General features: G+C 37.7%; 1 protein-coding gene across 2 annotated transcripts in view; it reads left to right on the top strand.

Annotated features, from left to right (window-relative positions):
* Nucleotides 1-24099, top strand: part of LOC124282410 — a 52284-nt gene that overhangs the window by 8241 nt on the left and 19944 nt on the right. The window contains exons 1-2 of one of the 2 annotated variants that reach the window (XM_046718393.1): nt 9322-9406; nt 14414-14527. In XM_046718393.1, coding sequence (XP_046574349.1) covers nt 14495-14527 — 33 coding nt within the window. In that variant the 5' untranslated portion in view covers nt 9322-9406; nt 14414-14494. Of the gene's footprint in view, nt 1-9321; nt 9407-14413; nt 14528-24099 lie in introns of those variants that run through there. The other variant, XM_046718392.1, reaches the window with a different exon arrangement.

Raw genomic sequence — 24099 nt, 5'->3', positions numbered from 1 at the left:
TCAGTAGAATAAAGATGCTGCTCATCTCTGTAATTGTCGCAGTATCCTCTGTGCCAACATTGGCAAAATACAGCATTGTCGGTTTATGGATTTTTGTGAAAGAAGCAAAAAATTTGTTTTCTCATCCCTTCATTTACAAGCTTTTCTTGAACAAAATCTTTTTTGCTAGGATGTTTCAAACAATGTGTCTGGATTTAGTGTCGTTAAGATGTTTCTATTTTTCATCCTTGGTTGATGATATTAGTGTATAATTGAGACCTGTGTTAAACGAGAGGTTTGTCATGGCCCGTTAGCAAGTGAGCCAACAGTGTTTCTTCTATTGCCGGTCATAATCTGTCTCGACTTTGAAATGAACCAGATTTAGAGTTAATGTTTATTGTTCTCTTTCTTCAGTTATAAAATAGAATTCTATTTTTCATGGAATACGATAGTTTTGCCAAATGGGGAAAAAGTACTGACAATTTTTAGACACAAAACTTTTTCAAGAGAATGTGGGAAGTGGTTTGTCGTTATTGTTCTTGAATGGTGCCCAATTCTCTGGAAACCGGTCTAAGAAAACGAATGTTAGTTTTGTTGCTGTAGTTTTGGACCTTATTGCATGTTACCTGTGTCAGTCAACTAGAGACCGTTCCTGTCTACACCACTACTGTGGTACACAAGATAAAGAATCTGCCCAGATACTGAAGGTTGGTGGTTCAGTTTCTGGCTAAGTCTTACCAAAAGATATTACTTGTTACCCTGCCTGGTTCTTGGTGTATTAGGGGCGGTGGGGTAGCCTAATGGTTAAAGCGTTGGCTCGTCACGCCGAAGACCCGGGTTCGAATCCCCACATGGGTACAATGTGTGAAGCCCATTTCTGGTGTCCCCCTCCGTGATGTTGCTGGAATATTGCTAAAAGCGGCATAAAACCAAACTCAGTCAGTCAGTCTTGGTGTATTATTGCTAAAAGTGGTGTAAAACCAAACTCACTCACTCTAAGTGCAAAAATCTGGAACATGACTTTAAAACCCATTCAACCTCACCTCACCTGTTCCTGTTTAAAGCATTTTTGGCAATAGCCTCTAGATATGGCACAGTTTGTATATGATGTGAAATATAAGATTGATGAATAGCAGTTTCTGTTGCATATGTCCTTAAGTTATTTATTGCAATATATTTTTGTCTCTTATTGTTGATGATGACAATACCAAATATTTATTTTGGACAAGTATGCATGTTTTAAAACCTTGCAAATCATTGTATTACTGTGTCCATAGATGTTTTTCAAGTCCAAGATTATGGAATCTTATAAAAACTAACAGTTCTCTTCAAATTTGGGTAAAACATTGTGTCATATTTTTATTTTATTTGTATCATTGTACTGACTGTGATTTTCTTAATGGCAACATGTCATTTGTAACCACTTGTTTCTTTCCCTGAAATATAATCCTTCCTGAAATATCTCATAAATATGGAAGAAGTCAACCATTAAAGGCCTTTAATGTCAAATAATATAATTTTACTTGTTTGAGGTTAAACAATGATAAATATTTCAAGAATTATTCAAGAAACAAGTCTGATTTATGGTGACAATCTTTCAGTCAAGAATGTTACGTCATGATAACTTTGAAGGTGCTCTTCCCTTCAGTGGGAAACTGTGTAATCAACTTAGGACAAAGAGATCATTGGTGTGGCTCTTGTAAGTGACCATCATCGTAATTGAAGGTGCTGACCCCTTTTTCCCAGATACTCACTGTTTATATTAAAAAAGATCATATGTGAAAATATTACTGAACACTGTTAATTTGACAGTAATTGTAAGGGAACTAAGAATGAAATTATCATAACCGTCATTGCCATCATTACAATTTTGATAAAAGTAACCGAACCATTTTAATTGTCTCAAGAAAACTCTGCTAAAAGCATAGTCGATAGTCTGAATCTCCCATCTCACTGGGGCTCCTATTTGATATAAACTGTTTTTTTTGTTACTATCAGAATTATATATATTCAGAGACTAAATGTGAGTCTACATTGTTGATTGTATGATTCCAACTGTATTATGATCCAATGTTTATGAATCAATATAAAAAAGTGATGGTACCAGGTGTTCACGAAAGCCACCTCAGTGGCACACATCACAAACACATTCAAAGGCAAGTCAACTTTTTACCTGAATATCATGAAAATACCAAATTGCATTGAACAACATTTTTGTCATTGATGCATCAAAACTCAAACGTTTTGCAGGATTTACTTTAACATTTAATGTTGTAATCTTAATAAAAATATTTTCAGTAAGAGTCATATGATGATGATGATGATAGGATAGTTATTCAGCGCACATATCCACGCAACTAGTACATGCTCAAGGCACTTGAGTGTTCCCTTGATCAACAGATGGGTTTTTTCCGACATTCTTTCAAACAACTCAACTCCCTGGGGAGTATTCAACTCATGCAGCCTGTTAAGTGCAGCGAGTTATCACACAGCCTCAGCCTCACAAGGACATTCTTTGAAATCGTCATAGAATGTCCATACTCATACTAAAAGTTTAGACAGAGGAATACTAAGCACAAATTTTATGTTGTTAATTACAACAGAATACTTGTCAAATCGATATTTTTAGCTTCTTCATAGATTTGTTCAATGTGAATGCCAGCCAGTCCTTCCCAAGTGTACCACTATACCACCCTATGTATACACAAGACAACTGTAAAAACTTAAAGATTTTTCTACAACTAAACACACAAGTTAGGTCTGGGGTCCCAATGGAGTAGAAAAGACAGGTTGCTTATACTTGACGTTTGTTTCATTCAAGCTGTGTGTGTCAACAGAACGTGTCAAGGTTGTTTGATGTCTCCAGGGAGGGTGGACAGAAGGAGATGCTGTGGGTGATAGGGAGGATTGGCACACCGTGGAGACATGCGTCCTCAACTACACACAGTGTGTTACAGGCCGTGTAGCACACACTACACACCTACACCTACACACAGTATGTTACAGGCCGTGGAACACACACTACCCTCCAAGACATGTCATTGTGGCTGCAGTCAATGCACAACCTGACTTCTATACCTTAATTGTATAGGCTGCATTCCTTTCAGTGAAGAGATGTGACGCTTCCACTTCAGAAGTCACGTGATGACATGAAGTGCATTTTAGTAGATATACAATCAGGAGTATAGGGAGTTCCTGTGGAGTTCCCGTTGAGCTCCTGTTGAATGGTTTCACATGGTATTTATATCACACCTAGCATTATAACTCAGGAATTTGTGTAGGATGTCAAACCAGGTGTCTTTGGCAGTTCAGTCTTAACAAACATGATATTTTCAAAGTTTTATTCGTTTTTATATTTCTACCTTTATAAATTCAAGGGCGGTGGGGTAGCCTCATTGTTAAAGCATTCGCTTGTCACACTGAAGACCCGGGTTCGACTGTCCACATGGGTACAATGTGTGAAGCCTATTTCTGATTATATTGCTGGAATTTTGCTCAAAGTGGCATAAAACTAAACTCACTCACTTTATAAATTCTGAGAAAATGGGAAAATTTTAATTAATGCAGATTTTGGGCAGAATATCAGTGTTTGAGCAGGTCTAGATTAACACCTGAAGCTTTCACTGTAGTTACAATAATATGAACTTGTGTATACTTACATGCATATACACATTGAAGATGATCAAAGTTAATTTATTTCCTTTCATAATGAACACTTGTTTTACCTTTGCAGACCCGTGAAGGTCCAGGTTAGAATTGGTCTTCAGTAACCCATGCCTGTCATAAGAGGCAACTAACAGGATTGGGTGGTCAGGCTTACTGGCTTGGTTGACACATGTCGTCGGTTCCCAATTGCGTAGATTGATGCTCATGCTGTTGATCACTGGATTGTCTGGTCCAGACTCGATTATTTACAGACCGCCACCATATAGCTGGAATATTGCTGTGTGTGGCGTAATACTAAACTCACTCACTCACTCATTTTACCTTTGCATGTGTTTATGATGGTGACACCAGTGGAGCAGGATATGCTGTCTACTTCATGAACACCTGGTGTCTTCACTGTATAATAGTGATTCATGTACATATGACACAGTCGCAAAATGGAGTCTTGTTTTCAGCTGATATTTCTAATAGTAATGGAATGTTTTGCTGCTTTTATTTAGATATTTAATTATAAAACAAATTGTGAAACGAAACAGAACATATTCGGGTAACATGACCATTCTCACGAAACATTTCAAGCCTTATGATGTACTATGCCTCATCTAAATCATTCTGATGATGATATTGAACTTGAGATGATTTCTGAGCCAGGAATTCATTAAGAATGTGCATTTTCAGCAGGTAGAACTAATGCAACAATATATCATTTTTTGCTGAATTATTGTAAAATTACATGGTTTCATTCGAGAGATCAAATACGTTGACTACCGAAGTAAAACAACTGCTTTCTCATCATCAGATTTCTCAATTACAAATTCCTCCAGTTAAACAGGTGTTTGAAACTGCATGTAACAATTTATCCAACTAAATGACAAGCCACACTGATACTGTACTGGGTTGTGAAGCAGCCTTGTGATGCAACCGTTGGCATCTGGGTTAATTCCTGCTGTTCGTTGGATGTGTGAAGCCCCGACTCAGTGTCCTCAACTATAATAGGACTTGATGTTGTTTACAGGGACGTAAAACAATAGTCACAGAGTCTCTCAGCAATGTCGCAGAGTTAAGAAAGGATACCAAACTATTTGAGATCTGCGTGACATGAAGAGGGCTCTCTTTGTTAAAAAAGTCAGTCTGGATGTGTAGACAGAGGGTCTTGTTTCCAATACTGGTGACTGCGTTCCTGTTGGCACTCAGGTGTGATAGCTAGTCAACACAAACATGACCTTCTGCTAAAAGGTGCACATTCTACCCATGTTTCTACAGCTAAAAGCACATGATATTACCGACCCATGAAAATCTGGGTCAGAATTGATCTTCTCTAACCCATGGCCTGGTCGTAAGAGGCGACTAACAGGATTGGGTGGTCAGGCTTGCTGACTTGATTGACACGTCATCGTATCCCAATTACGTAGATCGATGCTCATGCTGTTGATCACTGGATTGTCTGGTCCAGACTTGGTTATATACAGACCGCCACCATATAGCTGTAATATTGCTGAGTGTGGTGTATAACTCACTCACTCACTCACTCACTCACTCACTCACTCACTCACATGATATTACCAAATACTAAACCCACACATCAGTTTAGTAAGGAAGGGTGATGGGATAGCCTAGAGGTTAAAGTGTCAGCTTATCAAGCTGAAGGCCTGGGTTCAATTTCCTACAAGGAAAAGATGTCTGAAGCCAGTTTCTGGTGTTCCAATGCAGAGGTGCCCAGCTTCCCTACATTCAGTCAAACATATTAAATTATACTCTAGGTGAAAGCTATTACAACCTTAAGTAACTATTTGGTTATAACTTTTGTAATTAAGAAACAACATGGCTACCATTTGCAAATTTGTAGCAGATTATTTTTATTATCTTCTACCACTTGTCAATGTGTGATGATAAACAATTCCCAAAACTAAACTAAATTCTTCACCAGTGCTAGTAATAATAACTAGCCAAATCCAAACATTTTAAGTCAGATGAACAGAGTTTGTGCAAAGTTGAACACTGGGAATTACAGTGTGCATAACTGTACTCAAGCGTTCATCTAAGTTGAAACTCAAGGTCAAGGTTACAGTGGGTTAGGTTAAGGTTTTGCAGTGAGCTAGTGAGTTAATATTTAACATCACATTGGCAGCCTTATCATGAACCTTTTACAAACGGACAGAGCAGAAGATAAACTTGTATGTGTCATGTGGTTTAACACCCACACAAATACAAATATGTAGTTAACACATGCAAGGTCTATTGTTCAAAAGTTGCTTTAATGCTATAATCACCTGTATCAAACAATAGAGCCAGTGTGTAAACATTGTTACAACAGTATATATCTTTATGGCTTAACTAGCAAGGTCAAGGTCAATTAATATGGCTGATCAAGCAAGTCTGACTCAAGTCCACTTCATTTGTCTGTTTACTTCCATTTAATGATGTGTGTTAATCTCTCACAGGGACTTCATGATTACACAGAGACATACAGTTTCACATACAGTACTGAACAGATTTGTCTTAACGACACAGAATGTGGACATAAGACAGTAGAACATGGTCCCTTTAAACTATACCACTCAAAAGAGGTTAAGGACCGCCCAATTCTTTCATCTTACAAAAGCACTTCTATCATGACATGAGCACTTTTTTAATATTAAGGTTATATTAAAAGAATTTGGCGGTCCTTCATATCTTCTAAGAAGCATACTTCACACAAACTTGTATACTAGTATTTATGTTGTTCAAAGGATGTACATATGCATTGTGTGACCAGCATGAAGCCTACCTTTATGCAGTTAGCTTTAAGTCCTGTGGCACGGTAGTTCTTTTGGAAAAGCTTTCAGCTAGTGAACTATAATGCTGTGTTATGTAAATTTGAGAAATCACAACCCTAATCATAGGCCTGGTCTAGCAGGTATTCTAGCACCAGCAAAACATTTACACCAAACGTTTTACGTGTAGCCATACCTGTTCTTTTCCAGTGCGATACTAAAGACTGAAAACTCCATGTGAAACAGGTTAATATAACCACATTTCATGATCAAATTTTATAGAAAGAAGGGATAAGATGAAGAAAGCCTTATTAGGTACATCTGTCACATCCATGCTATAAGTTGACACACATTGATGTTAGTACAACGTTCACTTAAAGGAGAATACGAGAGAATTGCAATAATTTGCTGGGTGAAAGATTACGTCATCAGAAACATATAGCCAAATTTTTAATTAAAAAATATGAATATTTATGTTTTAATCGCGAAAACAGTTTCTGTTATCTGAGCTTCGGCCATTATGCATATTCTGCTGGAACTCACGTGACCTTTCTGCTCGTGACGTCATATGTGACTAGAGTCCGCCATATTGCCAAAGACCAAGCGCTTCAGTAATACAAATCGTGTTGTTTCTGTCGTTTTTGTAAATGGTACAATGGATTTTACAAGCTTTTTGTGAAAGTTTAGTAACGGAAGCTGACTTTTAGGATGTTTTTTCACAAATATCAAAAAAATTAAATTACGTTAGTATTCTCCTTTAAACACAACTCCAGCTCTCTATGTTTTGATGATATGGAAAGATTGATTATATTTTATACCAATAAAACTATACCCACACAGAGAAAAGTCACATGACTTTATGCCTTGATATCTACAACAATGAAGTGTATTCAAATTCAAATTTTGTGAGGTGTTCTCAAATAGAAAAATCTACTAAAAAATTATGATGCATGAAATTATCTTGCACCTTTTAAATTCAAGAGCAAGACCAGATCCAATTTCAAAATGTAATCTGTATTTGATTCTCTGCAGCTATGCATGTAAGAGTATCACAAAAAGGCAATTTGTATGGAGCTGACGAGGAAAAACTTGGAGTGAAGCCTGATAACTTTCTCATGTAAACAAGGAAAATCTGGCAGACAACAATGCGTGTCCACTCATAAGGAGCAGGTCCTGTGCCAAAACAAAGCAGCACAAAGGTGACAAGATGAATCCCGAGAATTTTTATATGAGCAAGAGAGACATTATTTGCATATAGGGATAGCCTGTTGTTGCAGGCTGGGTCTCAATACACAGCATGTGAGATGGCTGATATGACAGGTATGTAGGTCAATGGAAATCTTACATCCACGACTTCATGCATATATTACATTAGTGTCTGTGTCACTCATGCATCAAGATTATCACAACCTAGTTTTACATGTTAATTACATGACATACCATATCATAGGGCTTTAACTGTTCACAAAACTAAGCCTCACAATGAAATGGTTGTGAAATATCGGATTTAGTTTTGTCCGAGAGGTTGAGAAATGGGGAAGTGTGATTAAAGGTCTTATTTTTCACTTTTCTTCAGAATTGTTATTTTCTTGTGCCATCAGTTTCAGTTTTCTTTGACCAGTCATCTTAGGTTCTGTAATTTGCTCTGCGGAGTTGCTTCCCTTGGACTCACCAGAAAATTTGATTATTGGATCCACCTAGCCTTGCTTCAAGGCTGCACTGAAGGCTAAACCCATGCATGTATAGTAATTCCATCCTTTAAAGAGGCAAGTCTAGATAAGGGGGCAGTTCTACTACTATATAAGGATGCCAGTCTGTTAGAGAGATATGTTATTTTTTAGAAATTATCCTTTAAACTATTAATTATTACCTTAGAGACTTACGCAAGTCTAAGGTACCACCCAACAGTTCACCATGGTTATGTTCATGGTTTGTCAACACCATGCCAATGTTAACTGATTTCACTGAGCTGTAAATGTTGTCTGCATCTCCACTGTCCTGATGCATTAAGATGACATGCAGTGATATATGTCTTGGGAGTGATGAGTGAATGCTTTGACCACTAGGCCATAGGCGGATCCAGAGAGGGGTGGGTGGTCAGGGGTGTGCACCCCCCCTTTTGTCCTGAAAGTTTATTAAATGACCATTGAAACTCGGGTGAAAATGAAGTGTGCACCCTCCCTTTTCTCAATAGTGTGCACCCCCTTTCTCAAAAAGCTGTATCCGCCCCTGTAGGCTACCCAACCACCTCCAGGATAAGAACTTAGTTTGCATCAGAACCATAATGTATTCCCTTGCAAAATCAACAATCTGCTCAAAATCTAACTGTGACCAGGCACCTTCTGACCACAGAGCTATGCAGTGGATGACCTAAGGCAGGGTCTATTAGATTACTTGATTTTCACACACGTTTGGATATTTCCACACTAGTAAACCCCAAGGAACACACTAACATGATCCCTAGGAGTGTATTACTCACCTCTCCTGCTCACCTTCTTCATGAACACCTGGTGTCCACACTATGTAACAGTGATTCACAAACACATGCCCACGATACAGAGTTGTACAATAGCCTTGTCGATAGGGAAAGGGCTTTGTTGCTGTAATTATTAGGTTGGCATAGAAGGTATGCTTGATTTGGAGTCATAAAGTGCAATCGAAGCTTAATATTTAAAAAATAAGCAAAATGCCACACTGTAATCCTTTATTAGATTCAGTAAATAGAAGTTAATCTGGAATTGTTGAAGCCAGATTCAATCTATGAGGGAGACTTTATATTAAACTTGCTCTCACAAGGGAGTTCTTCTTGAACTGAGGTATTCTGTTTCATATGAAAGAAAACTTGTACAGTTGTAAGAATGGACTTGATAGTGTAGATCATCTGGCTTGTTATCACGTGTTATGCAATACTACAATGGATAACATTGTTATGATAACATATAGTTATCGACTGTATGAGGACAAAGATGGCCTACTTTCGAGGGATATTCAGAGCAGACGTCATTTCTGTGAGTACTGGAGGAAGGAATGTATTTACTATTTCAAATTGTCAGGGTTGAATGTTTCAGTTTGTAGCCAATGATCTACAAGGAATTACAGTTAACTGCCAGGGCCATTGAGTGTGAGACAGTTTTTGTTTACAAAGAAAGAGATATTCTTACTTGAGAGCTTAGAAGCTGGTTAAGCTATATGTTATATAGTGTTATTTTAAGGAAAGAATTAAGAAAATGTTAAGAAATTTCAGCAGTGTTGGGAAACTTCATTTAAGATATCCAATATTGTTTAAATTATGATGATGTTATCAATTTGTAACACTTCAAACACTGAAAGACAAATATTGTATTGATGTCTACAGTTAAGCAAAGTGACATCATATGGCTGCACCTATCAGATCAGGTGCAAATATCAGAATTCATTTTACCTACTTTTATGGATAAAAACAGATTTTGTATCCCTGAGTATGTTTTAATTATACCCCCTAGAGGGAATATCAACACACAAAAAATTGTTGATAGCTATGATTCTTCACAGAGACACGATAACTGGATTGTAACTTTTGTCTTTACACACAATGGTTACTTCTTGTTTTAACAATATTTTAATGTCATTTTAATGTCAAAGACATACAGTTGTTTTATTTATGAAATTCTCTATTTCTTCAGTCCTTTATAGTGGTTTGTGACATTAAAATGATGATTACGATCTTGTTATTTTCTCTGTACCTTCCCAATAATTTTATTACAAATGAAGGATTTTTCTGGAATATTACACATGTTAGTTAGTAGCAATATCAATAGTTGTTTCTATTTATGTCAGTGATTGGTTATGCATTCTTTATCAAGTGTTTAAAGTGCCAGCATGTCGCACTGAATTCTTATCAAGCAGTTGGCTTGCCATGCTTATGATACAATCTACATGTATGAGAATTTCATTATATCTAAAGAGTGATTTACCGGAAATTCCCACTTCCCATACCAATCATACAGGTACTTGGTCCAATACTCCCCTGCACTCTGAGTCCCGAGTGTTGACTGAACATTACCTGTGGCGAACAATAGGCCAGCTTGTTTACCTATGTACATAGATATGACCGCCTGGTCATCCCAGTTGTGTAGATAGTGTCAACCAAACTGGGCAGTAAATCAGGCATGCCACAGTTAGCAAGACAAACAGGTGTCTGGGAAGAATGTTTGGGTAAAGTGTAATGAGTGAGAAATATGTAAGAAAGGATATTTTTGATGCAATTAACAGCGTTTTTATGACAAACAAACACTTTTGATGTGAATCTCCAGTGTCATTCATGCATATATAAGACACAGGAAATGAGTTTTATTGCAACTGATGTGAAGTGTGAAACTTTTGGTGTAAAAACAGGTGTCCATGTGATATGGATCTAATAATAATAATAATAAAGATAACATGTTTTTTATTACACGCATGTTTGATGTGATTATCCAGTCTCAGGCGGCACTGTTGCTTTAGGAGCTATACCATCTTTTGGGTGAAAGTAAAATTAAGAGAACCTGTTTCTGACCTCTAAAGGGTGTTGGGAAGGAATGTTTGTGATATAATATTATTGATTATAATATGGTATAGGTATATATTATCAAAAAGAGAAAATGATTGTATTTCTTAACAATGGATTTATGAATTGAGTATTGACTTGAATGAAATTCAATTCCTCTTGCTCAACAGGTTTTATCTTTTCCAAACAAATCTTCTATTTGTTCACTCTCCCTGACCTGCAAGGAATTCATTTTACATATATAGCAGTGTTTGTATAGGTCTGAAGAATGACTGAGATTCAGTGTGAAAGGAACTCATATTTGATATTACAGTGAAGTGTTTGACAAGTTTCTGGATTGTTGAAGTAAAAATATAATAATAATAATGAACTCACACACAAATGAATACCACTTAATTCAGAATTCATTCTTCTTCATGCTAATTTCAAAATAGGTAAAATATCTCTGGCAGCTATGTTAAGACAAAATACTCATTCATCAAATTGAAAGATGTCTTCAATGACATAGCTGCATAAGTGTTGTCCTGCATGAGATGTCTATATGAGATAACCTGGATGAGAGATGTCCTGGATGAGATGTCTTGGATGAGAGATATCCTGAATGAGACATACCCTGGATGAGATGTCTGTATGAGATGTCCTGGATGAGAGATGGTTTGGATGAAATGCCTGGATGAGACGTGGTGGATGAGAGAAGGCGTGGATGAGATGTCTGTATGGGAGATGTCGTGGATGAGAGATGGCATGGATGAGATGTCCTTTATGAGAAGTCCTGGATGAGAGATGTCATGGATGAGATGTCTGTATGAGATATGACCTGGATGAGACGGCCTGGGTGAGAGACCTTGTAGATGCAGATGTCTGAATGAGACTTCCAGTGTGAGATGCCTGTATGAGATATGACCTGGATGAGACGGCCTGGGTGAGAGACCTTGTAGATGCAGATGTCTGAATGAGACTTCCAGTGTGAGATGCCTGTATGAGATATGACCTGGATGAGATGGCCTGGGTGAGAGACCTTGTAGATGCAGATGTCTGAATGAGACTTCCAGTGTGAGATGCCTGTATGAGATATGTCCTGGATGAGATGTCTGTATGAGATGTCCTGGATGAGATGTCCTGGATGAGATGTCTGTATGAGATGTCCTGGATGAGATGTCTGTATGAGATGTCCTGGATGAGAGATGGTGTGGATGAAATGCCTGGATGAAACGTGGTGGATGAGAGAAGGTGTGGATGAGATGTCTGTATGGGAGATGGCATGGATGAGACATCCTGTATGAGATATGTCCTGGATGAGATGTCTGTATGAGATGTCCTGGATGAGAGATGGCAGTGTAGGAAAGATGTAGAAAATCTAGCCTGTCCACAGGACTGGCAGGTCAAATTTTTTACCAGTCCTGCCAAAATCTAGCCTGTCCTCCAAACATAAATAAAACACCTTCGGCAGTAAATATTCAAAAAGGTTATAATCATTATATATATGTCATTGGTTTGCTAAAATTGACCGACATGAGGACGGACTAGATATTTTTTTAACCCATCCTCCACAAAATTCACCCGTCTCGGACGTTGGGACGGGCTATCTTTCCTACACTGGAGATGGTGTGGATGAAATGCCTGGATGGGAGATGTTGTGGATGAGAGATGGCATGGATGAGATGTCCTTGGTGAGATGTCCTTTATGAGATGGCATGGTGAGATATGGCATGGATGAGATGTCTGTATGGGAGATGGCATGGGTGAGATATCCTTTATGAGACATGGCTGTCTGTATGGGAGATGGCATGGGTGAGATATCCTTTATGAGACATCCTGGATGAGAGATGGCATGGATGAGATGTCTGTATGGGTGATGTCCTGTGTGAAATGTCTGTGTAAGAACAGAACACAGACATCCATGAACAAATGCAGAGGACCTACACTACTTAAACTTTACAAATCATCATATATTAATGACCCATAAAGCTGCACCTGGTTTGACTATGTCCTTAATGTACATAAACATTGAATGAACTATTGTGTATGCTGGGGACAAAAGGGGTCACACTGAAAAAGTCTTACTCTACTTGATCAGATGAATTGGCAATATACATTCCCCAAAGTGGATCTCCCTGACTCACCCCTCTAGTCAGGTGTATATCAGTAAATTAAATTAAGAGTATCTGCAAATACCAACCAAGGTCCATATATTTAGATGTTCATTCGGGGGCAGTCACTAAAACTGATGATGATAATCTGGGCCTCCTTTCACAAAGCACTAAGGTGATCGTAAGTCACTAAGGTAACCTTAGTGCAATGTTAAAGAATAGGCGTTAAGGTTAACCTTAGTAAAGGTTGCTATGTGGAAAGAGTCACAGATATGTTGCTTCAGAACTGCTCCGCTGACATAAAATGACAATAGTGAACTATTACACACAGACCATGGCAGTCTGGTTTACCATTGAAAAATGAAACATCACCTACCATGGCAGAATTCAAACCTGACATACCATGGTCAATATACCAGGGTACACCACGTCGTAAATAATACCATGGTTTACCATTCTTCAATAGTAAGACTGTGGTCTCTAATTATGATGTACTTTTCCTCCTCTTCTGTATTTTGTAAAATGTTAAGGACAGAACTGTAGCCAAGTGGTTGAAGTTGCAGCTCATTAAACCAAAAATCCAGGTCCAGTTAAATTCAGTTGCATCATATTAAGCTGGATATTATGATATGTTCTGGTACAGTATGAACAGGATCATGAAGCACACATAAAATCTTTGTTTGAACACCTGAGACTTGCTCTGTAATCAGAAACAGATCCTGATATGACCAGGGCTCACAGCAAAGACAGACAAATTCCTAAATAAATTTAAATTTTAGAAATTAATTCAGTGGGGTCTACTGTGTACCAAGATTGTATTGGATTGATGGGAGATCCTCAACTGTAATAAGTCACACAGGTGATACACTGACTAAATCTATGTCATTAGAGGACTACAGTTCTGTGGCTGGTTTAGTCTGTCTCACAGTCCCTGAACCACATTATTTTCCCTACTGCCAAGCCCTCCCTGCAATGCTAAAGCCCTAAATGAAGCAAGTCTAGATGTCCCCAGGTTCAGAATCTCTGGTCTCTCTGGGGCTCCTTTTCCATTTAAATGGGTTTATTTGTTACAATCAAAATTATATATTCAGATACTAAGCGTTAGTCTATGGCTGGTTGTGCACTGAATAAAACCATAGTCAGGATGAGGACAATTACACAGATCCACAGAGATAATTTGAGGAGTTAATTAATTTCCTATGCTTTTGCTCACGTTCCAGTAAAGCTGCCATCATCATCTGTTGTGCAAGACAGCATGGAATGTTACTCTACCTGTGACAGCTCCTCTTTAAGAATGTTGACAAATTGTCGTGCATTATTCATGTGGTATAATTGCCATACCACATTCTGCTGCATTATATTAACATGTCATAGATTAAGTGTGTTGTCTTGTTGTGCAGGGAGTGAGATGCCAGTGTAGAGACCGGCCAGTGTAGCCTAGTTGATTATTCAAGAGGAACATCCCAGAGCATCTCACCAAGATGGAGGGACAAACTCATCTGCAGCAGTCTCTGGTGAGTATTACTGGCAAAGTCTGCAGATTATAGTGTAACCAGGGCCTAGATTTTTGAAGCTCTCTTAGCGGTAAGATAGTCGTAAGTGCCATACCTTAACATTAACTTACGACTATCTTAGCTAAGAGAGCTTCAAAAATCTAGGCCCAGGTCTGAAGGTTTGTTGGATCATGTTGGACCATGATACTGGAGTATTGGACGGTAGGTCTTCTGTATGTTTCAAATTAACTTAACTACCTACCTGGATCCTTGGATCTTGTTAAAGCTTGCTCATCATGCATGAGTACAATGTGTGATGCCCAGGTCCCAGTGGTAGTAGTGGTTAAAGCTGGCTCATGCCAAACATCATGGGGTTTGATTCCCAACATGAGTACAATGTGTGATGCCCATCTCTGGTGTCCCATGCTATGGTATTGCTGTAACATTGCTTAAAAATGCATAAAACCTTACTCACTGACTCACTATTAGATTTGCTATGGTTTGACCATTTCTTCTTTCATCCTTGGAATTGAATTCCTTTCACAACAGAGGTCGTGTATCACATTGTGTATCATGTTATGGAGATACATATTGTATCACAAGGTGTATCATAAAGCCTTGAGGTTACACCAGGGAATCATTCTTGGCTCAAGGACCATCTCCTTGGTGTAAAGGATAAACTCTCTGTTTAGAAAAAGTGGTGGATGAGTGAGTGAGTGAGTGAGTGAGTGAGTATATTTTTCATTGCTTTTGGCAATATTCCAGCAATGGTATGTTTGGGGACACCAGATGGCCACATTGTACCCATGTAGGGATTCAAACCCAGGTCTTCATGGTGATGACCAAACACTTTAACCACTACCCCACTGCTCCGGTACAAACAGCACTCACACATGTTGCTATGTATCTACAACGATCTTGAATGATTTGAGTTATCCCTGTTAGACTCAACTTGTCACTAAACATCACAATAATCTGTACTGACAAACCTTATAATGTCTTTCAAAACTTTGCTCCTGGTGTTGTTATTTTTAATATAAATGGGGGGCGGTGGGGTAGCCTAATGGTTAAAGATAAAGACCCGGTTGAATCCCCACATGGGCACAATGTGTGAAGCCCATTTCTGGTGTCCCCCACCGTGATATTGCTGGAATATTGCTAAAAGCGGCGTAAAACCAAACTCAGTCAGTTTAATATAAATGGGGTGGATTTAAGATAAAACTTCATTATCCAGAAGGACATTGGGATTACATTAGCATAAGCCTAATGATAAACAGACATCAAGCAAATCAAAACATCACAAAGTCAATTTACGCTAAATGTGGCACTAGCAAATAAATTTCCACAATTATTAATCTCAAAACTTTAAATGAATACAAGTATGAATGAATTCTCGACCCTGTTTTATTTTGTATAATGGTATTATGTGCCTCATGAAAATGTATTCTTCAGACATATTTATGCCGCCAGTCTATCATGTAGGCAGGATAGCTGCTGACTTTCCATCTTTAAACTCTGTAATATGTGCCTAGGAGCAATATCAACTCCTAACATGTGCCTCGGAGCAATTGTAAGTCATTTAAATGCATGTATTAAAAGTCTTAGATGATTAACTGTAAAACTGCTAAATTGAATTTTGTATAATGTAATTTAATCTTTTTGATTGATTGTCCTTCAGAAAAAGATTCCTAACATTACCGCACATGAGTTTGAAATTCTGAGAATGTTCTGAAAAGGAATAATTTATGTGACCCAATAAAGTGGAGATACCAGTACTCTCAGGACCTCAAGTCTCAATAAATGTCCCAAGGGTCATCTAGTTCACATGCCCACACAATTACCGACATACTTATCCCTATCTGCTGGTGTATATAGCATGATATCCCCCACCCCACCACCAGACCCCACCCACAGGCTACAGGGCATCACAGGTGCTGGAGGGCGTTCGGACCCTCCCTCTCCTCTATCAAGGATTATGACAGATATGGCCCAGGGGAGTGTAACACTTCCTCAGATCCTACGTAAGAAGCACATACCTGTACCTGTACATACTACAGTTTCATCCTGAAATGGACATGTCGAGTTAAAAAATGAAGAATATGGTTTGTACTTCTTTATCTGTATTTTAATATTTGATAATAATTTGAAGATGAAAATGTTTTCTCAAAATGCATGAAACCATGACATCTCATATTGAAAGGAAGGTAGGTTCTCATAAACTGTGTGTACTGAAATATTGCCAATTTCCAGCTGTGAATATATATTTCAACCACATTTTCAAGGAACACTGTCTCAATTAATTTTTCAAAATCAAGAACAAAAATTATGGGTTATTGTCACAGTTATTATTTTACTCCCAGACTCTAGAAATATAAAAAATGATTCCAACTCAGTTCCAAAATCATCCGGTACGGCTAGACTGCCATTGTGATTGCTTGTATATTGTTTAACTTTGTAGATATACATATTTTAGCAATATAACATTATTTCTGTGGCTTAATGGTAATCTTTCCTTATGTTAGCAAATAAACATAAGGAGAATGCTTAGAAACAATGATGTAGTAGGACTTTGTTTAGTATCTTACACTGCATACATGTACTCATTAAAGGATGCTCTAGCCTTGCTTCCAAAGCATTGTTTAGAAAAGTATTGCATGGTCTCTATGCCAATGTCTACATGTTGCTGTCTAGATCCTGGGTAGAACAGAAATACAATGTATACAAAGACTACCCAGAGTTGTGTCCCTTGCAGCATAGGCCATGTACGTGTATTTCCAACCGTAGTCATGTATTGCTCAGAACCTTATTGAAACATGAAACATTTATTGCAGCTTCATTTTGTGTTTCCATATTACTCACATTTGTTGGTAACCAGGATCAGTGCATCATGTGAAACAATAAATCTACTGGTTGGAAGAATTGTCTCTGATCATCTGTGGAAGACGTGTGACCCAAAGGGGATAACTTGTCAGTCCAAGCAAATTGGATTCAAGTTGTTAAAACTACTTTCTTTAACTTCAAGATGAAATATAATGATGTTTATCAGCTTGTCACTGATTGTTATTGATTAGCGTTATTACACAGATAAAAGCATCAGTTTCACACATGGATCTATTCTTTACCTACACTGAAATTGCACAGTTCCTTACCTTACTTGAGATTCTTTATGCTTAAACTTTCATATGTTTTAAACAGTTTAAAATTAGATGGAGAGGACTCATTTAAACTTCATTATCCACTTGCCATGGAAGTATTATTCAATAATGCATGATTCCTTCATTCCCATTGTTTACATAAAATATTCATTGTGTGCCTTCAATTAAAAAAATACATGCATTTACACTGGCTATAGTTTTCATCTTTCACAATTATAAACAAACCCCAAATATTTCTCATATCTGCTGGCTGTATTTTATTCCAATGTTGTTTCAAATGCACTATCAAAAGGACCAAGAACACAGAAATACTAATGCTTTGTTCCAAAGTTCAAGATCCCATATGAAAGAGAATTCCGAGCAGGCACAATATGGGAATTGGACCAAAATTCCCTGCCAAGTGTTAATTGCATGCTTGAAATGCCCCCTACTGCAGCATTCCAGGGGCATGTGCACTTGAGTCTTTCCGTAGTGACATTTTTCCAACATTGCCGCAATATCAGAACATATGGCAATGGTTCGAAGGGTTTTATTCGTAAATGTTTCCATACGACAACTTCTAACTAGCTGAACTGAATTGTTCCATTGTTTACAGCTGAGGTTTAACAAGCTTGGAATTTGAAAACAAAATCTTTATTTGAGTTATTAAGATCGCATTTCAGTTCTTTGTCCGGTTTGTGAATCATTAATTGCTAAAATAAATTATCTGGTAAGAACAATCTTAGACTCTTTCTGGAATGAACAAGAAAATCCATTGTGTGCAAACCAAAGAATACCCTCAGGGAAATATTTCTGCCTTAAGTTTGTACTTCAAGTGCTGATTGTTTATTTATTTGAGATGTTTTTTTCATATTTGTGTAATTCAAGTAAATTCATCTAAGTAAAGAAAGATGTTTTTGATTTAATCTTATTTGTTTAAAAGAGAGCATTTCCTCTGGAGTTAATACATATGATTTCATTACTTTGTTTGCAAAAATGTTCGATTTATGAATGAACAGAACAGTCAGAGGACATAAATGTCTAAATTCTAAGAATAACGTTTTGTCTGGCACTAGTCTAGTCTAGACCTAAACAGCATTATCCAGGAACTCCCAAGTTTACAATACTTTGGCAAGCCTAGACTCTATTAAAAAATATCTCTGGTTCCTTTTCTAATATTAAAACGTAATTTAGCCAAAATATAGTAAGAAAAGCTTGTATTTCAGAGACTAAATCTCAGGTCATATTGAGAGTATTCTTAAAGTGACACCAGTAAGAATGTTTTGATGATAGGTCCAACTTCAAAGTCAAGTCCTTGCATATGTCTGATAAATAGCTTTGTTGTTTAAGACCAGCAACATGTCACAGGAAGTGACCCATGTGTTTAACATTGTTTTAACATTGAATCACTGCAGGGCTATATTGCATTGTAGCATCAAAGGTCAGTATAAGCTTTATCACACATTTGGAGGGTTGTCGCAGAAGCTAATGGGGGATGCTGAGGTCACTGCCTGCTTCTTTGATGGGATTGGTGTGGGATAGTCCTGTATTGACTACAGTTTCTGTATATGAAGATAAACACAGTTTAATTTTGGAATATTATCTGATGGTTCTGTTATTAAGTAGGGATGCTTAGTTTGAGAGGTCATAAGGAACTAGACTAATGCTTAGTCTCTGAATATATATAATTTTGATAGTAACAAACAAGGCCATTTAAATTGAAAAGGAGCCCTAGGGAGACCAGAGATTCAGAACCTGAGGAAATCTAGACTTGCTTTATTTAGGGCTTTAGCACTGCAGAGAGAGCTTGGCAGTAGGGAAAATAATGTGGTTCAGGACTGTGAGACAGACTACATTGTAGGGAGGGCTTGGCAGTAGGGAAAATAATGTGGTTCAGGGACTGTGAGACAGACTACATTGTAGGGAGGGCTTGGCAGTAGGGAAAATAATGTGGTTCAGGGACTGTGAGACAGACTACATTGTAGGGAGGGCTTGGCAGTAGGGAAAATAATGTGGTTCAGGGACTGTGAGACAGACTACATTGTAGGGAGAGCTTGGCAGTAGGGAAAATAATGTGGTTCAGGGACTGTGAGACAGACTACATTGTAGGGAGAGGGCTTGGCAGTAGGGCTTGGCAGTAGGGGAAAAAAAACCGTGGTTCAGGGACTGTGAGACAGATTACATTGTAGGGAGGGCTTGGCAGTAGGGAAAATAACGTGGTTCAGGGACTGTGAGACAGATTACATTGTAGGGAGGGCTTGGCAGTAGGGAAAATAATGTGGTTCAGGGACTGTGAGACAGACTACATTGTAGGGAGGGCTAGGCAGTAGGGAATATAACGTGGTTCAGGTACCGTGAGACAGACTAATAAGGAACCTGTACTGGTCACAAGAGGTGACTGAATGGCTTGATGACATGATAGATGGAGTGTCAACATATACCAGTGGCATGGACTGTTGCTCACATTATCAATCCCTGGGTTAGTGGTTATGTACAGGCACCCATGCACACACACACACACACACACACACACACACACACACACACACACACACACACACACACACTCTCTCTCTCTCTCTCTCTCTCTCCTCTTTTGCACACACACACACACACACGCACGCACACACACACGCGCACACACTGGAGATGAAGAAGCTTATGTTCCCGAACAATACTGAGTCGGTCAGATCGCTGACTTTGTGTGCTTTGAGAGTGTGGGTTCAAATGCCAGATGGGACTCATCCTAACAAAATTACTAGAATCTGTATTTTACTGAGAAAGTGTAATCCCACATATGATGCATATTGACATTCTAAATGACACCGTGTATTGATATTGTTTCACTCTCAGGATGCAGTGAATTTTTTTTTCTGTGTCCATTCTCTACATCTGTGCGTACTGGACACACATTTGCATGTTTCGTAATACCCTGGTAACATACTGTAGTGATAATACCTGATGTTTATATAATTAGTGAGCCTACACTGGTATTATCCATCATGCACTGTGTGCAAAGATGTTGTCTTTTGATCTGACAAGTACAGAAAATGTCATTTCGGACATTTGTGAGTGACAGTTATATGTTGCAACATTCTAGAAATGCTATGTCATTACATAGCTGCATAGTGATGTCAGCATTGAATGAAATATTGGAGGAATACTGATGCTTGACAATGCAGAGGGAAAATAAAACTTTCAGCATACATCATCAATTCCTTGTGAAATATCCGTATTATTTCCCATGTATATTTCTTACATTTTCAAAGCATGTTTCTGAGTAAGTAATGTAATGTCTTAAGATATTGGAAGTATCACTATCAGTTTCTCCAAGAACTCGTTATCTATTTCTCTAAAATATCCATAAATTTCTTCAAGATATCATTACCCAATTTTCCAAAATATCCATAAGTTTCTCCAAGATGTCATTATAAATTTCTATAAAATATAAATGATCTGTAACAGTTTCTCCAAGATACCTTTATCAATTTCCCTAAATTATCCAAAATAGTTTCTCCAAGATATTTCATATTTTTTTCTGAAATATTCATATGAGTTTCTCATAAATAGCCACTTCAGTCACACCACAATATTCACATCAGCTTCTCTGAAATATCTACCGTACTTGGACAGTTTTGATTTCTGTCACTCACTATGAGTGAGTGAGTGAGTGAGTATGGTTTTACGCCGCTTTTTAGCAATATTCCAGCAATATCACGGCGGGGAACACCAGAAATGGGCTTCACACATTGTACCCATGTGGGGAATTGAACCTGGGTCTTCGGCTTGACGAGCGAACGCTTTAACCACTAGGCTACCCCACCGCCCCCACTCACTATGAGACACATTTCCACTGCTAGATAACCAAAGTCATAGATTGTTCTTCACTATCAATGTATATTCTATGCATTCCTTATACCTTAGCAGAGAATGTGATTACGCATGTAAACTGATGCAAAAAAGAAAGCACGCAACTGGTGTTTTGGGATTATTCAAACAATACCCAACATAATATTTTGAAAAGTGTTTTGATTGTGACTTGCAAGTCACAAACATTGTGTACTCTGTCACACAGTTTAAGTGTAATCTCGTTGACATCCGATTGTCTACCTCAATATGATACCTATCACAATCTGCTAATTTCAACACAGTAGGTCATGTCATGTAAACCCTGAGTAATCTCAGTGAAGGATATTGAGCCAATCACATGTCACCCCATCACTAATTAACCTTAGTGTATGAAAGAATTGGGTATTTCCTGTTTCTTCACTCATGTATTTCTGATTTTCCCAGCTATTTCTCCCTTTACACCAAGGGGAATTTGGTTCTTAGGATAGTCAAGTCTCAGTTGTCTTTTGTACTGAAATTTTATATTATTGTCATCTGAAAGAAAAGAATAATTCTTAACCCATTTTTCAGTTGTCTATCATTAACATAAACAGGCAATACATATCTTGCACAATACACTTGATAAACAAGAAACATCAATATTACTGATTAGCTATAGCCATATGAAAGATCTGGGTGATAATTAACCCTCTTTGATTTGTACATAATAAACATACAGCAGAACATATCTTGTACTACACAATAAACATGAACATTACTGATCAACTTTTGTACTACACAATAAACAATAAACATGAACATTACTGATCAACTTTTGTACTACACAATAAACATGAACATTACTGATCAACTTTTGTACTACACAATAAACATGAACATTACTGATCAACTTTTGTACTACACAATAAACATGAACATTACTGATCAACTTTTGTACTACACAATAAACATGAACATTACTGATCAACTTTTGTACTACACAATAAACATGAACATTACTGATCAACTTTTGTACTACACAATAAACATGAACATTACTGATCAACTTTTGTACTACACAATAAACATGAACATTACTGATCAACTTTTGTACTACACAATAAACATGAACATTACTGATCAACTATAGTCATATGAAATAATCCAGACATCCTTAACCATTTTCAGTTGTAAAAATTGATATGAAGCAATACATATTTTGAAGTATACTCATGATAAACAGTAAACTTGAATGTCACCTGGACTATGTGTACTGTTGATATGGGAGTTATGCTATCTATGTAGAGTCCTGTATCAACATGCCATACTCGATTGTAATGCTGGTGTTGGTGGAGATAATGTTACACCTGATATGTTTATTGTCAGTTGTAAGCCACTCTATAACATTCACTCATACTGCGACTCAGACAGTAACCACAAATACAAGGGGAGGATCCTGGCTGGATTTACAAAACATCTTCAACGAAAGGGAGCTCTGAAGGTCTGGAATTGATTTGGTATGTCTTTGGAGTGAGTGAGTAAGTGAGTTTTTTATTTACATACTTTCATATCATTCTATGTCTGTGTGAGAACTTTGCTGGAGGTTTTGAATCATGTTCATAAAGGTTTATAATGGCATGTAATTATGAACTTCAGGAGAACTACACAAGGGAAGGTATGTAATGCTGGTTACCTTCGGCCAATACTTGGCATCTAACAATGTAACTGTACCCAAAATAGGATCTGTTCTATAAACAGTTGGTAAATCAGTGGGTAAATTAAATGGATAAATCTTTGTGATCATTCAGAAGATGTACACTTGGATTACTCTCAGATTGTTGATTTGAAAACCATGATATGGTAAATCCTGAAATTAGTGCTAAAATGTGTGTCTCTTTCAGTTATGTCAATAATGTGACACATTTTTATCCAGCCATATTGGAGTAAATCTACTTTCTTTTCTTCCTGGTTAGTTATTATAGTAAAGAGTTTTTGCTTGCATAAATTTCATGATTTGTTCATGTAAATGACCTTTAGCAGCAGAGTCTCTGAAATGAACATATTTATAAAAACAACAACAGTTCTTCAGTTATCTTAGTATAATATAATAAAAAGGACCAAGGGACTATTAAAATTATCAGAAACTGCGGTGGGGTAGCCCAGCGGTTAAAGCGTCCCAGCTCGTCACGCCGAAGGCCCGGGTTCAATTCCCCACATGGGTACAATGTGTGAAGCCCATTTCTGGTATCGCCTGCCATGATATTGCTGGAATATTGCTCACTGACTAACTCACAAACGAACGAACGAGTGTTGAAAAATCCCCATTTCCTGGTGCCCATGTAGACAGGTAAGTCACCTGAGCACACACACCACCTGACTGTATTGATCAGTGGCTGATGAGGATGACAAACTTCCAGCAGCCCATTTTAAGTTTCAATCAATGCCGAGCCTTGACATAAAAGCATCAGGTTACTGCGTAGTCTTGCACCGAGGCTGTACTGAATGGTATATTCATGGATGTGTAGTAATCCTCTCTATAGCATCCAGTCTGGACAACTGGACAGATGACAGTCATTACAGCGACAACCTGTTCTTATTTATTACATAATCTAGAAACTATGATCGGACTTG

This window comes from Haliotis rubra, unplaced genomic scaffold (assembly GCF_003918875.1).
Source record: "Haliotis rubra isolate DU_JTF1 unplaced genomic scaffold, ASM391887v1 Scf3, whole genome shotgun sequence".
Classification (NCBI taxonomy): domain Eukaryota; kingdom Metazoa; phylum Mollusca; class Gastropoda; order Lepetellida; family Haliotidae; genus Haliotis; species Haliotis rubra.
The sequence above is the reverse complement of the archived record's forward strand: the minus strand, read 5'-3'. Positions and strand labels throughout refer to the sequence as shown.